We start from the raw sequence: 14,097 nt of genomic DNA, 5'->3' as shown, positions 1-14,097 counted from the left end.
TGATGACCCTTAAAATAAAGATTTAGGAACACACTTGCAATCTCTAGTTGTGCCCTTGTAAACTCACCTTTTGCTTTTGCTCCTCCCCTGCAACAACACAGCAGCAGCCTTCCTATGTGCCCACACAACCTCTCAGCCACACTGCTACGACTCCGCTTGGCAGTAAAGATGCAGTTGCACATTTTGTAGATGTTGCTGTTGTTTATGCCATGTCATGCAACCTTATCAGCATGCACGCTCTTCCATCCACGGCTATATGGTATTAACACAATGACTATACCACAGATTGCAATCAACCACCACACTTTTGCCTTCTCAAATTACCCTTCTGAGGAGGCTGCATTAGCAGAATACTTAGTATGAGCAATGTAGGTCTCTTTGTTGCAAGATATGCTCCTCTGACACTAAGACTTGAATAAGGTGATGGAAAGTGAGCAACACTGAAAGCAACAGAGTTTATAGCCTGCATTGAAATGCCACTTACTTGCAGAAAAGTAAGGACTCATGAATTCTTTTTAAACCAACTCAGAATGCAGTTTTAACTGTGAGTTGTGAGTAATACATATAAAACTAACTCGTAAGAGAACATATATGTCTTAAATATTTTCATATATCTATATATTCCTTTTATTTCTGAATTTGAATGTGCACTCAAAAATTCTTACCCTGTATAATGCATATTATACAAATAACAACAATGAATACATAGGACAAAACTGTTCTCTGCAAGTTCATTGAAAGAAAAAAAAAATCAGATTACGCACATTTCAGTAATAGTTTCTGGAAGATTTGTTGGGATTTCAGTAAGGCCTTTTCCACGACAATCCACTATGTTGTTACTACAGGTGCATGCAGTGGGACAATGCAAGACACTGCAGGATGGAGCCATAAAAGACTGGTGACCTGCAAAAGAAAAGAGTTTTTTCTAAAACTGTATAAACCTGTCAAGCAGTAGTCCAGTTTACCTCAAAAGTAAAACATCACACTTTACACCTCCCTGAAAAATGGATGCAGAACTTAAAAGAATAAACATTGTTTCCCATCCATGATTTCAAATTGCATTAATTTAAATACCTAATTAATACCAACATGTTGACACAATAATGAAATTAAAGAAAAATGCTCAACTGCTATGCTGGTTCTTTCATCATTTCTCAGTTACTTCATACACTTGTATTCAAAATCACTTTTTTAAAAGAAGGCTAAGTGTAGTCCATTTTTTTGGTATGTTTTATTTATTCTGCGGTTTTAAAAAACAATTATTGTTTTACTTAGTTTTCAGAATTTTGTGTATTAAAAATGAATGTCAACAGAAATGAATGAACTTTGCCATGAACACTGAAGCTCTTCTCTTAGTTCTGCTCTGCAAATACTCATTAATGAGTATTATTCTTCAGTGTATGCACCAGTTACAGACAATTTTGGAATTATGACCTTTCCATCCAATCACAGAGATAAATAATAGGTTTGACTACATAGCTTATACTCTCACTCTGTATTAGCTCAGCAGACTTTCTCCCCCAGTTTAACAGTCTTTCTAACTAGTCAGGTAGCCATGAATTTACATAACTTTGTGTCATCCCCTAAGAGTTTTATGTTAAATTCGGTGTTTGTAATTACATGTAACCTTAATACTCACATATTTAGATATGTTTTAGAAAATAAGTAAGAATATCTTATTACATTTTCCTGCAAATAGGTTGCATATTTTATAATATATTAATTAATTAATATATATTTTTATAATATATTAAGTCATTGTTATAATGATTTAATGATACAGATTACTGTTTTGTAATGATATGGAACACATGAAGGCATGAATCTCCCCCCTTCCCCCTTTTTTCCCCTTTTCTTTCCTATTAAGGTAAAAAAGCTAGAGTCTGTTTTGAAACTCCTAGGGAAAACCAAACCAAAACAAAAACTTCTGGGCTATGAAATCTGTCTTGCTGTATTTTATGTCATATATTAAGATAGAAAGGGTACAGTGATAATGTATGACAGATCACTTTAACGTTGCAGCCAGTGCTGTTCCTATTTACAACTTCAAATAACTGTCCAAGTTTTAAAATTACTCTGCTGAAAAGGTTAGTCTTTTGAGATAGTAGTTTGCAATATAATAGTTTGTTTTAATGTTAAAGTATCTGTTATGAAAGTGCAAACAGCTGCCAAAACTAAAAAACAGAAAATATTTCACCTATTTTACTTAAAAAAAAAAATACAGTGACCCAGAGATAAAACATGATTATTCCCCATCTTCAAAATCAGCGTTAGTGTCCAAATTATAAAACTATGCGGTTTACAAACAGGATACGTGAAGTGATTTTGTTAGGAGCTCTTTTAAGTATACATAAAAGGCTGAAGTATGATAAGAGTGTGGTTATCATTTGCCATGCTAGGATGTCACGGTGCCTTACGCTGTGATATTAGAAGCTGTTCAGTATGGATAGAAACCGTGCATAAAGCTGTTTAAAAACAAACAAACAAAACCACAAACAGATCTGTGTAAATTTTGGCATATTTGGCAATAGCAACCTGGGGGTCTGCAGAAGATCAACTAGTAGAAACAGTCCTGCTGAATGACTGAACAGACAGCTATTTTCCAGTTGTTTTTCAATGTTTTGAGGAACCTTGAAACAGCAGGTAAAGTTTACAGAAAATTTTCAATCAAGTTTAAAAATATCTAAATAAGAAAGATAAACTTGCCTTCTTCCTCATCTAGGAGACATGAATAAAGGAAAAAAAATAAATAGAGAAAATGTGATTAGTATTGAATCGTTTGTCATTTTGTCATTTCACATCAGAAAACAACCTGATGCACTAAAGAATCATAGAATGAATAATAGAACTGCTTGGGTTGGAAGGGATCTTAAAGATCATCTAGTTCCAATCCCCTGCCATGGGTTGCCACCCACAAGATCATAAAAGCATACCAGTAACATTCAGAAGTTTATTTGGGGTTTCAGAAAACTATTTAAACAGAAATAGAAAAATAACAAAAAGAAAAAACAACCTGCAGTTTTTGTTTTTTAAATCCTTATTACTAAAGGCCTTTTCCTTAATACTAAAAGGCCTTATATTCTCTCAGTCAGTGTATCTTTTATTTCATTTTCCGTTTCTCTCCCCCTCCTTATGACGGCTATATGTTCTATGCAGCATTCACACAAATTTTGTAAGGACAGAAGCACCGCAACAGAAGATACAAATACTGATAAAAATGATTAGCTTCTTTAAATTAGAAAAAAAAAATACGCAAAAGCTAGCAAGACGTAGCATGAACAGTCACTGCTGAGCTGTTGCTGGGCTGTGTGAGTGTTGCCCTTACCGCTGCAGACGAACTCCCGCTTCTGGACCTCCGCCACGTTGTGCCCCCGCAGGTGGGCCGGGCCCATGCACTGGGTGTAGAGGCCGACACGCGGCCGCTGCCGCAGCCAGTCGGACAGCCAGGCCAGGTGGCAGTCGCAATAGAGGTTGTTGGAGTGAAGGCGACTGCGTGAGAAAAAGCGTGTCCGTATGGTTAAATTGGGGAGAAGAAACAGAAGAGCAACTCATCCTTCCTGTTCCCCCCTGCAGCACCAAACTGTGCTGCTTTACTAATAAAAATCATGAATGAGCGACCAATGTTTTACGTCTTTCATTAAAAGTCTGGGATTTAAAGGCTAATAAACAAAGCTTATACAAGCAGCAAAATGACCTTTTAATTGTGGTCTAAATCACCGAAAAAAAAAAAAAAGAAAAAAAAAGAAAAAAAAAGATGAAGATTTCTTAAGAAACTAAACTACCTATAGTTTCTTTCCTCTTGTCTGAAAGAAAAAAGCAAACACACAAGAGCTTGAAAGCTGCCTCGGAGGTCTTTAGTCCAGATATGAACAAATGATGAATAAGACAGAAATGTCCGAAGTAACATATCACTGTAGTGTCCTATAGTGACAATATACTGTCAAAAAAGAAGAGTTAATAAAAGATTTGGTTTCCAATTAGATATATCTAAGTCTGGCCATTATCAGTCTCTATAGAAACAGCCTGCAAAATCCCTCTAACAGGTCATATTCATTTTCTGCAGAATAAGACAGAGTAATAACTCAATATAAAACACCTTCTTTCACATCCCTTTTCTGATTTCCTCTCTTTTTGTTTAATCGCAGAATGGGGGATTAGCTGCTTTTGGCTCCTAGGGAAATACAGCCTAAGCAATGCCTGAAATTTAAAGACCAAATGGCAGCAAGCAATGGAATTAAGGAAGTCGCCTCTTGGTTGGCAGAGGCCGACACAAGACCACGGCTCCTTGCCAAGTGGCAGAAAGCACTTTGCCATTAATAAAACATCAGACAAATGTATTCACTAAATTAGGTAAATTACTTTCCTCTGGCTCTAACTTTTCCCTGGCTCTTGCATTTTTCTCAACTACAGAAAAGGACATCCACAGTTATAAATCAAATCCTTACTCGGAACCATCCATACCAGAATAATATCATTTTGGTCCTTTTTAGATGATGTGCTCAATCCTAACTAAATCACTGGAAAGAAAGTGCACGAAAATGAGAATTTAAACAAGAAGTCTAATTAGTCCATAAAAAGTCCTTAAAGCAACATGAATTGTGTTACAAACCAACAAAACCAAAAGACTTTAACTCAGTGTGTTTTTTGTTGTTGTTGGTTTTGTTTTTGTTTTCTTCCCACAAATGACTAGAAATTAAAGGCAATGCCTTTTTGCCTTTTCCTGCACTGATTTTCAGTACAATCTGTGGCCAGCTGTAGGCAAGAACACCATTGCAAATCTGAACTAATGCTGCTGAAATCAATACAGTTATAAAAGCATATTCGGACTGCAAATGGGAGATTACAGCTATAATCTAGGACTCTGTGTGCCTGTTTTTTTTTTGCTTCTAAAATAAATTTTCAAAAGATAAAATAACCCACAAAAAAGTGTAAATGGTAACAAAACTAGCTAATTTGATTCACTGTAATCTGGAGTTCAGAATATAAACTGGATTTCAAAGTTTGAAAGAGGAACAGATGGATATTCAAGTTTTCAAGTCTCAGACACAAAAGAATTGAATGAAATTCTATTCTCAAAATATAACTAAGGCCACCAAAAGCCCATGCTGAGCACAATTCAAGAGCTCTTGGAATAATCCAAACAAGAATAGTTACAAGTCTGTTATGAAGTCAAAAGAACTACTCACCTGACTGCATTTTTTTCAGTTACAGATGTTAACTTAATTCAATAGCACTACTGATTTAAAACATTTGTGCAATAAAACATGCATAAAAGAAAATGGACAGGCTCTTCGCAAAATTAATTCTTGAACAGCAAAAGCTACTCTTGAGCTGTGATAGGAACATCCCATTCATTTCTGATTCCCACTTCAGTGGAAAGTCTGTTTGATAGTGTGTCAGAACTAAACCTTGACAGTCTGTTTTTGTTGATTAACACAGTGTACATTTATTCTTAGTTCAGTATAAACAAAATAAATAACACCAAATTGTATCGCTTGCATGTACACTTTTTTCACTGTTTTGTTTTAGAAGACTGAAGTATCCTGCGAAAGTGATAACCTCTAAAAATGGGGGGTCTTATTGTAAATGCTGACACAACTTTAATTATAATAGCACTACCGGATGATCCTATAATTTTATGTTACAAAGAATGTTGGAGAGCCAGTTTAGCTTAATTAGGTCTGCTAGCAGTACAGTAATAAAAGCATAAAGATTTCCCATTTATCACATCTGACAGCCAATCAAAGATTCTTCCATGTTCCTAAATGAAATGTGACCCATTCAATAGCTCAAAGTAAAACAAATTTTTGACTTTCAAAAAACATCAATTTCTTACTCTATGCAGCTGTAAAATATAAAAGAGAATCTCCCCTGCCCCCACCTTTTTTTTTTTGTAAGAACGTGAAGCTTTTCAGTGAACAAATGCAGCACTATGGAAAACCCAGTTGGGAAAAGGCAATGAAAACATTCCCATCACCCCATATCCTAAAGAAATGCAGTGAAAAGGATATAAATGCTTCTCTATCTCCTGAGTTCCAGGTATTAGCTTTAGGGCCACTTGTTAGTTTTACCTTTTAGGATTTTTTGGCATACACACACAAAGTTCACACTCACCAACCTCAATATATTTTTTGACTGAGAGTATGCCTTCTCTTCCTGAATATGTATTTATAGGCCACTGACAAAACTTGATAGAGGAAAAAATGGTATACTGAACACACTGGGTTGATAATGATGGCAGCCAGCTTCCACAGGACTACTTACAAAGTTCTGAGTTTGGGCATATGATTGAAACTTGCAACTGACAGCCGGGTGATGTTGTTATTGTTGAGAGTGCTGTGAAGTCAAGAAGAAGCATGTTAACATGTTACACTTATTTATGTCACACTGACTACGCTTTTTTACAAGGCATAGTTAATGAAGAACAAGGTGTACTGCTTTTAGACATGGCTACTGGGGAAATAAGCCCATGCTTCGAGGTCCGCTTTGGCTCCCTTTTCAATCCCTGTTAAAACACTGTGATTTGACTGTTCCATTAATAACCCTAAGTAAACAGAGACCCCAGTAACCTATGATCAACTCAAGAGGACAGAAACAGAGCTTCTGCCACTGTTGAGAGCGTCTATTGCATTAAAGCTAAGACTGCCATCCTGACATAAAGAAGAGTTCCAGAGTATTTTTGGAGAAAAGTCCTTGTTTTTAGGACTCTGGTCTCCCTTTCTAGCTTCTGAGAGTTCAAGATCTGCCTATTTTTTTTTTTATTTATTTCAAGAATCTTCTGAAAAGTTCAACTCTGAACTGCAGTCAATTTTTATATGGAACAGTGTTGCTGCAGATGATCCAGAGCTGCATGAACAATAGGTGACCTTCTGCTACACAATGGAAGGAGGCAGGAACGTTAGTTCTCTAGAAGATAATTTACATTTTAGACAAGGTGCCCAGAACTTTAGACAAAAACTAGGAATAAATCTTAGCCAATTGTTGGCTAGCACAGAACTGTCACACACAGTAAGTGTAGTTTGTAAAGATAAGGGAACTCCATGAACGATCCTGCAGTTAACTATTGTCTTTAGGCTGCAAATAAAATGCAAACAAGCTTACTCCAGAACAAGGAAACAAGTGACAGAATTTACAGTTTCAGCTTAGAGATTACTCACTTGAATACAATGGAGAATGTGCTGTACAGTTGTAAACACAATTATGAGAATAATAAATAATAATTTGCAGTACCCAAATCTTTTAATTTTTTTCCTTTTTGAAACAAGAATTATTAAAAACAAACAAACAAAATAAGGAGTGTAATTTGTGCATGTTCGGAGTAAATTTTAAGTACCCTGTGATCCCGAAACACAGAAAGGTAAATTCACAGCACACTGAACAGCATCAAGCTATATGCATCCATATTAAGCAAGCAATTAATTACTGGTGCAATGTGCTGCATTTTACCTTTGTGTGCTTACTCATTCAACAACCTAAATGTTTTCTTCACTATGCATACGGCATCTCCCCTATGTGCCCTCAGGACTACATAAACAAAGAGGAGATTAATCAATGAAAATAAATAAATAAATAAGTAAGTAAGTAAATAAAAAGTGGGGAGGATTTTTTTTTTTTCAAAATTGAATTAAAAAAAAAAAAAGGCCAAGTGGGAAGTGGGTATATCTGCAAAAGGTGTCTTAGTGAACAAATGACAGCCAGTAGACTTTTCCAGGATTTTATTAGTGTCCACATGCTAAATGACAGCTCCAATACATCTTCCTGTATGACTTCTTAAAAGGTTTTCAAATCATCTTTTTTCAATGAAGGGAATGGAAACAACTACATATTTCCATAGCTGTTAACTGGTTAAAGAATGTACGTCTACAAAGGGTTTTAATTTTAAATTTCAGATGTTTCGTGTTTGACTTGCTGTTGTGTATACAAGGGCTATTAATTTATCTTTTTGCAAGGCACAGAAAGACATCAGAGTTGATGTAAGGGATACATAAGAAATTAAACCATTTTTATAACTACTGTAATCCAAAATGATTGATTTCATTGCAAATCGAAAATCAATTAAAAAAAAAAATTGCTCCATACTTTTATCTAAAACTGTTACACACTATTGCAAAAAGTGTGATGACAGAAAGACATTTCTTGAATTTCTTAGATACTTTATAATTTTAATATGGCAGCACAATATATTTTCTCATAGTCAATGTTTCCCCAGTATGGCTGATTTTCTCTTAGATAAAGAAAGAGCAAAAACGAAAAATAAAATTTCACAGAAATCTGCTAGCAAATTAACAAGTGAGCAGGTTTATATCTAAACTTGCTTCCGTCTTTCCAGATTTCATGTTGATTTTGTATCTTTAACATTAATAGCCTCCAAGATTCTGCAGTTGTCTAACCAATTTATAAGACCTGTTACTTTGGCAAAAAATTCAAATTGTGACTAAAGAGTGTTTCAGGCCAAGTAACTTTAAAAATTATTTAAAAGTTTCAGCATATACTTATAATTTGAAGTAATATACAAATTCTGTGCTTAGAATAATTAACTCCAAATGGAAACAAAATACCTGGTCTTATATACTATTCACTGTATATATATTATAGTGTGATTTACATATCTTTAATGCTTTATTGGAAAAGAAGTCACATTAGATGCATACTTTTCAGTAAATGTTCAAAATATCTCTTTTTTAAATTTATTTTCTAAACTGTCATTGCTTATCACACAACATAAGTCAGGATAGTGAACATGTAGTTGTATATTTGAATAATACTAATAGTTAAGGTGTATTCACAAAATTCTAACTACCTACTTTGTAAGCAGATGATTATTTTAATAGAGTTCTGTTCCCTTTTGCATTCATTGAAAACAAAGTGAATTTCCTACCATTAACTTCTACTGGCAAGGATGACCTTTTTAGACTACTAAAAATCATGAGCTTTAAAAACTACAAATATTCAATTATATACACACACGCACATAAACATTTAACACTTCCAGATGCAAAGGCTCATATTAAAACACATGATAACCAGATTAAGTCACCATTGGAAAAAATATGAGATACAGAAATAAAAATCTCACAGAACATCAGATTTACTGATAGAAAATTAACAACTTATCAAGTTCACAATTAGACTTAGTATTGAACCTACAGTACATTATTTTATACCTTAAAGTTACAATAGGTTTATTTTCTGTTGTTATACTGTAAAAAAAAATAAAATAAAATCAGCCGTCAGAACCATTCACTCATAAGTAAGATCAACTATTGCATATTAAAATAAAACTTTACTGCAGTAGCTTACACATTCTTAGTTTCTTGGACATATAGAGGCTATCTGTCAGTAAAGGTTTTTTACTTCAGAATCTCAGAAGAAAAAAAAGAAGCTTCCTCCCACCTCAAGGTGAGATTTACCAACCGTGATTCAAACTAACATGAAGTAACTCACTGATTCACAAAGTCTTTCAGTTCCCTTAATAAAAAAAGCACAGAAAAAAATGTGACATTTTGACTGTCTGAGAAAATATTTCAGGAATGTGTGCTGTGTCTCAAATTCTTTGGGAACGGAGACACTTTGCTCATTACAGTCACTGTTTTCAGGTCAGGGGTCACTGATGATAATTTTGTTACCTTTAACCTCACTGAGGGCAACTTTAAGACAGTAAGAAAAAAGTATGCAAAAGAGTATTTTGTTGTTATTACCTACAAACCTTCAATGACATAAAAAGATATTTTCTGTATATGTTTTATACACATACCCAGAAAAATTAAAATAAAAATATCCATTTAACATGGACAGGCTAAACATCTCACCACATAACAACAGTGTTTTGCTAGGAAAGTGCCTCTTTGAAAACATCTAAATTGTCAGATACATTTAGTATATTGTTCCTTAAGTAGAGAGGCTGAAAGATCAAACTGATGTCAGACTGTACAACAAAGGCAATCCTGAAAATGTTCAGCACTTCTATAGTGATGTATCATTTACAAAAATAATTGGATTCATTAATGCTTCCCTCCCCATTTTAATAGAAAATATATTCTTTTCTTACAGTATCTACCATCTACCTTTTTTTTTTTTTTTTTTTCTTTAAATTGGGTGGTATGGTTGTCTTGCAGAGTAAAGGAGCATCTCAGTCTCCCCAGATAATTTTACCATTTTATAGCACATCGCAGTGGATTATTTTAAGACATCTTTTCACTAGACCATTCTGACACCAGGCTGCAGCTCACAGATAAGCTTTTGCATTAGTACTCCCCAGATATCAAGCTCTTGCTAAAAGTCAGAGATACAAGAAATACTTACAGCACTTCCAGGTCGCGTAGAGCCCTAAATGCCCCATCTTCAATACAGCTGATCTGGTTGTAATCCAGTTGCCTGTTAAACAGATTAGGAAGGTATTTGTAAAAGAGATGAGCGCTGGCAGTGCAGTGTGTGAAGCAAGCCTCCTGAAGGGTCTGCATGGCCAGGCCACATTAGCTGAAATGCTCTCGCAAATACACTCGTATGCTTAAGACTGTCATACACCATGCCGGCCTGGATGCTGCCACAGAAATCTCTTTTTGTTCTGAACTGTCTGCGCAAAACAGCAGCTCCAGGAGAGCTCCAGTAAATAATAACTGCACCTTATATTAAATGCCAAAGGAATGCAATTTCATTACATCAAGAAAAGCTATCCATTAAAAGCTCTCAGCGTCATCTTGCTGAAACAATTTCATTAAGGTAAAGGACGGTAAATCACTTAATGTCACACGCATCCCCTCGGTGACCTAACAGAATCCATTTATCAGAGCAGCCCAGCTGCATGTTAATTCCCTGCGCCCTGGCAGGAGCGAGCGAGGGACCACTTTCAGGGGTGCATCTGCCCCAGATGGGAGGTGCAGGGCTGAGGATGGGGGTTTAAGATAATTGCCTTCTAGAATATTTCCCAATGTAGAAATATTGGTGTTCAAGGTATTTACATACCCAGTTAACTATATCCTTTAACTCTGCCCCAAATGAAACTAGCATTTCTGCTGGAAGCTTCAGTGTGTGATTTCCTGCATAGTTTGTTCTCTCCGCAATTGTATGCAGATAGGATGTTGCCACAGAGCACTTGAATTCTGGACGTAAAACTCAGCAATCCATCCCATACATTATTAATCTTTAAGTATTAAGTTATGAAAAATTTACATTCATTTCTCTGAAGAATACTATTACTTTTTCAATTCATAACATTGATACAGCACATATCGCTCAATTTTAAAAAGTCTGCTGAAATTAACCACTATGCAAATACAAAATCCCGATTTCCCTGGTTATAAGCTTCTTCTATAAATATTGTCTATAAATATAATTCATATAAATATGCATTTTGAGGCACAACTTGCAAGAAAATACAATCTCACTTTAAACAACCAGATCTTCAAGCCCAACACTTGTCAGTATCAGATAAGATGTATGAGTAAATGTGTGTGAACAATGCTAAGAAAATGAACAAAATACAAATGAACTCTGCCCTCTCTGTCTGCAATTATATATTAGCTACCAGGGCTAATGAGGCTTTTACTAAAGCATTTTCTGTGATTCTTCTGAATCTCTGATAACCTTTTACTTTATTAATAAATCATCACACCCACTGTTGAGTGTGAAGTACCAACTTTTATAAAGTTCTTCTAGTTTCATCCATATTTTTCATCTGAATTACTACTATGTAGGAATAAAATATTATCATAACTATAGCGGTATCTGTGTTTCTTTGTACTGAAAGCTATACTGAAATGCAAACTATAATTTCCTGAATATGATCTTTAATCATTTTGGCGCAATGTTACAGCACCAGTGCTGCAGTGTTGGAATATTTAAGCTTACTTGCTCAGGCTCTTTTCATTTTTACTAATTAATTTCATTTAACAATTAAGTTAATAGCCTTTTTATTTTAAAGAGGTAAAATATATACACAGTACAGTTCTTTAACCTCTTGAACAATTTATCAAAGCTATTTAAATTAGTACAATGGCATGAAATGTTACCCTTGACACAATACAAAAGAGAAATTGTTTCCAGACAAATTGGAAAAATCTTTTAATGCCATCGAATTTGCCTAATGCAGTCTGCAGGTTAATCTGTAAAAGGGTGAGCTGTATGTTTGCCCATATCTTATTATCCTTAGCTGTCAATGTATAAATCAGTGCTGACACAGCTTCTTCTAAATCATCCATATTATACACAAAGGAAAATCTTTTAACAGTAGAGTAAGCACTTGAGCAAATCTTGTCCTACACAAACTGAAAGGCAGATTTCTTCCACTAGACTGGCAGCAGTTGTGGTGCACCTGGAAACTTTTGGACATCTTCCTTTAGTGAATCACCATTACCACTATCTTAGTGAATGGTGAGTTGTTTTCATTTAAATTTTCTTACCAGAAAGATTACTTTGTTTGCACTGAATTGGTTTAGGTTTGGGGGGAAGGGAGTTTTATGGATGGGGGAGGACAAATATTTCCTGTGTTTCCTAATTATCATGGAAAAATACTATTTTTTTTCATGTTTTAGATGATCTTCCACCAGTTATGACCATGATATGTATTAAAAAAAAAATACTATGAACAGTTGTCATAACATTTTTTTAAGCTATGAAAGGTAGCTTTGACTTTGAAGACTGTGTGCCTGGCTTGAATGGTATGTTAATAAATGGTAAATGGTATTTGTTAAGGTAAAGATATTCACTGCATATATAATGCAAACAAAAAGTTAGATAATATTTCATAATCAGTGTATCATTAACGTATAATTTCTCTCTAATGGACATACTGAAGCAGTCAATTTTTGGGGTAAGGCTGTCTCCTGAGAGCAAAATGTGTGAGCGTTGTGGCTTCAGACATAAGCAAGAGAGCAAAAAAGTACATATGTCTCCAATTTTAAGCTGTTTTATCATTTATTTTTAGCATGGTGACTTTCAAAACCATATATTAAAATAATGCTACGCGCTATGAAAAAGCTTTTCTCACCACTAAGTTATTGACTATACAAATAATACTAACTTAATTTTAGAGCGTGGTTTTTTGTTTTTCATTATTTTTTCCATGAGAATTTATTTTGTTCTTTTCACATGATAGAAATGCCCTGAAAAACAGAAGCTGATCAGACATGGACCAGCACCTCTGGCCCATCCTCATCCTACCCCACTCCCCAGTATCTCTTCATGGTCTTTTTCCCCCACCATCTCTATGATGGGTCTTTTCTATGTGGGACCACTCCATCTCTTTGAAAAGTTGCTCTGTTCCTTTACTTTTCTCCCTCCAACTTTCCACAAAGCAGCTAATTATGTTGGGCAATGTGGTTCCTGGAAAGCTCATAAAATGCCAAGCTGTTATATTCAAAATATTTCAGATGTCACAGAGAATTAATTATTTTTTGCACCTTCAGCATTACCCATGTATTTCATATACTTACTATCTACAGTTATTTAAAATGTTACTGTTCATGGGTAGCGAAGACCATTAAACTGATAAGAAAATGTGTTTCTTAAAACGTTGTTTAATTATTGGTTTTGCTGATACATCTTGCACTATAGAAACACAGTGCTAACGTATTTTTTTTCATTTTTGGCGTATGTTGTCTACCAGATGACAAATAAATAATAATAATTAAAAAAAAAACCCTTATGTCACAAGAAGAGTAGTTCATGACTAACAGAATATGTAGCATACATTTGAAAACTTCTATTCTCATACAGAAAAAAAAATAATAATTTGTATCTGACTGACAGAGAAAACATTTTTCCTTATTCTTAGAGGCTGAGTTGAAAGTTACAACAGTTTCAGTCTATGTCTACTTTACTCTCCTGCTCTTCAGCATTTGAGGACACTCTGTGGTCCAAGACAAGAAAGGCACCATGCAGATTTAGCTTCTTTTTTGCTCACAAATGATTATATTCTACTAATGGATCAACTTAATGGTAAACATTTTTAAGAAGACATCAGCAAAAGTCAGAAACTTTTCTAGATCCCTGCTGTGTCTTCCTCACCAGTAAACATTTAGAAAAAGTTTCTAGTTTTAGCACACTGTATGCTGTATTTCATATAATTATTTTTTTTTTTGTTTCCTTGGGAAAAGAACA

General features: G+C 34.7%; 1 protein-coding gene across 10 annotated transcripts in view; it reads right to left on the bottom strand.

Moving 5' to 3' along the window:
* Window positions 1-14,097, bottom strand: part of SLIT2 (slit guidance ligand 2) — a 264,142-nt gene that overhangs the window by 89,945 nt on the left and 160,100 nt on the right. For all 10 annotated transcript variants that reach the window (XM_066995708.1, XM_066995705.1, XM_066995709.1 and 7 more), the window contains exons 6-9: window positions 10,303-10,374; window positions 6,265-6,336; window positions 3,326-3,489; window positions 765-903 (exon numbers count right to left, since the gene is read on the bottom strand). In XM_066995708.1, the coding sequence (XP_066851809.1) occupies window positions 765-903; window positions 3,326-3,489; window positions 6,265-6,336; window positions 10,303-10,374 (447 nt within the window). The remainder of the gene's footprint in view (window positions 1-764; window positions 904-3,325; window positions 3,490-6,264; window positions 6,337-10,302; window positions 10,375-14,097) is intronic.

The sequence above is a fragment of the Anser cygnoides genome, chromosome 4, assembly GCF_040182565.1.
Source record: "Anser cygnoides isolate HZ-2024a breed goose chromosome 4, Taihu_goose_T2T_genome, whole genome shotgun sequence".
NCBI classification, from domain to species: Eukaryota; Metazoa; Chordata; class Aves; order Anseriformes; family Anatidae; genus Anser; species Anser cygnoides.
Note: the sequence above shows the minus strand (reverse complement) of the source record. Positions and strands in the feature narration are given on the sequence as shown.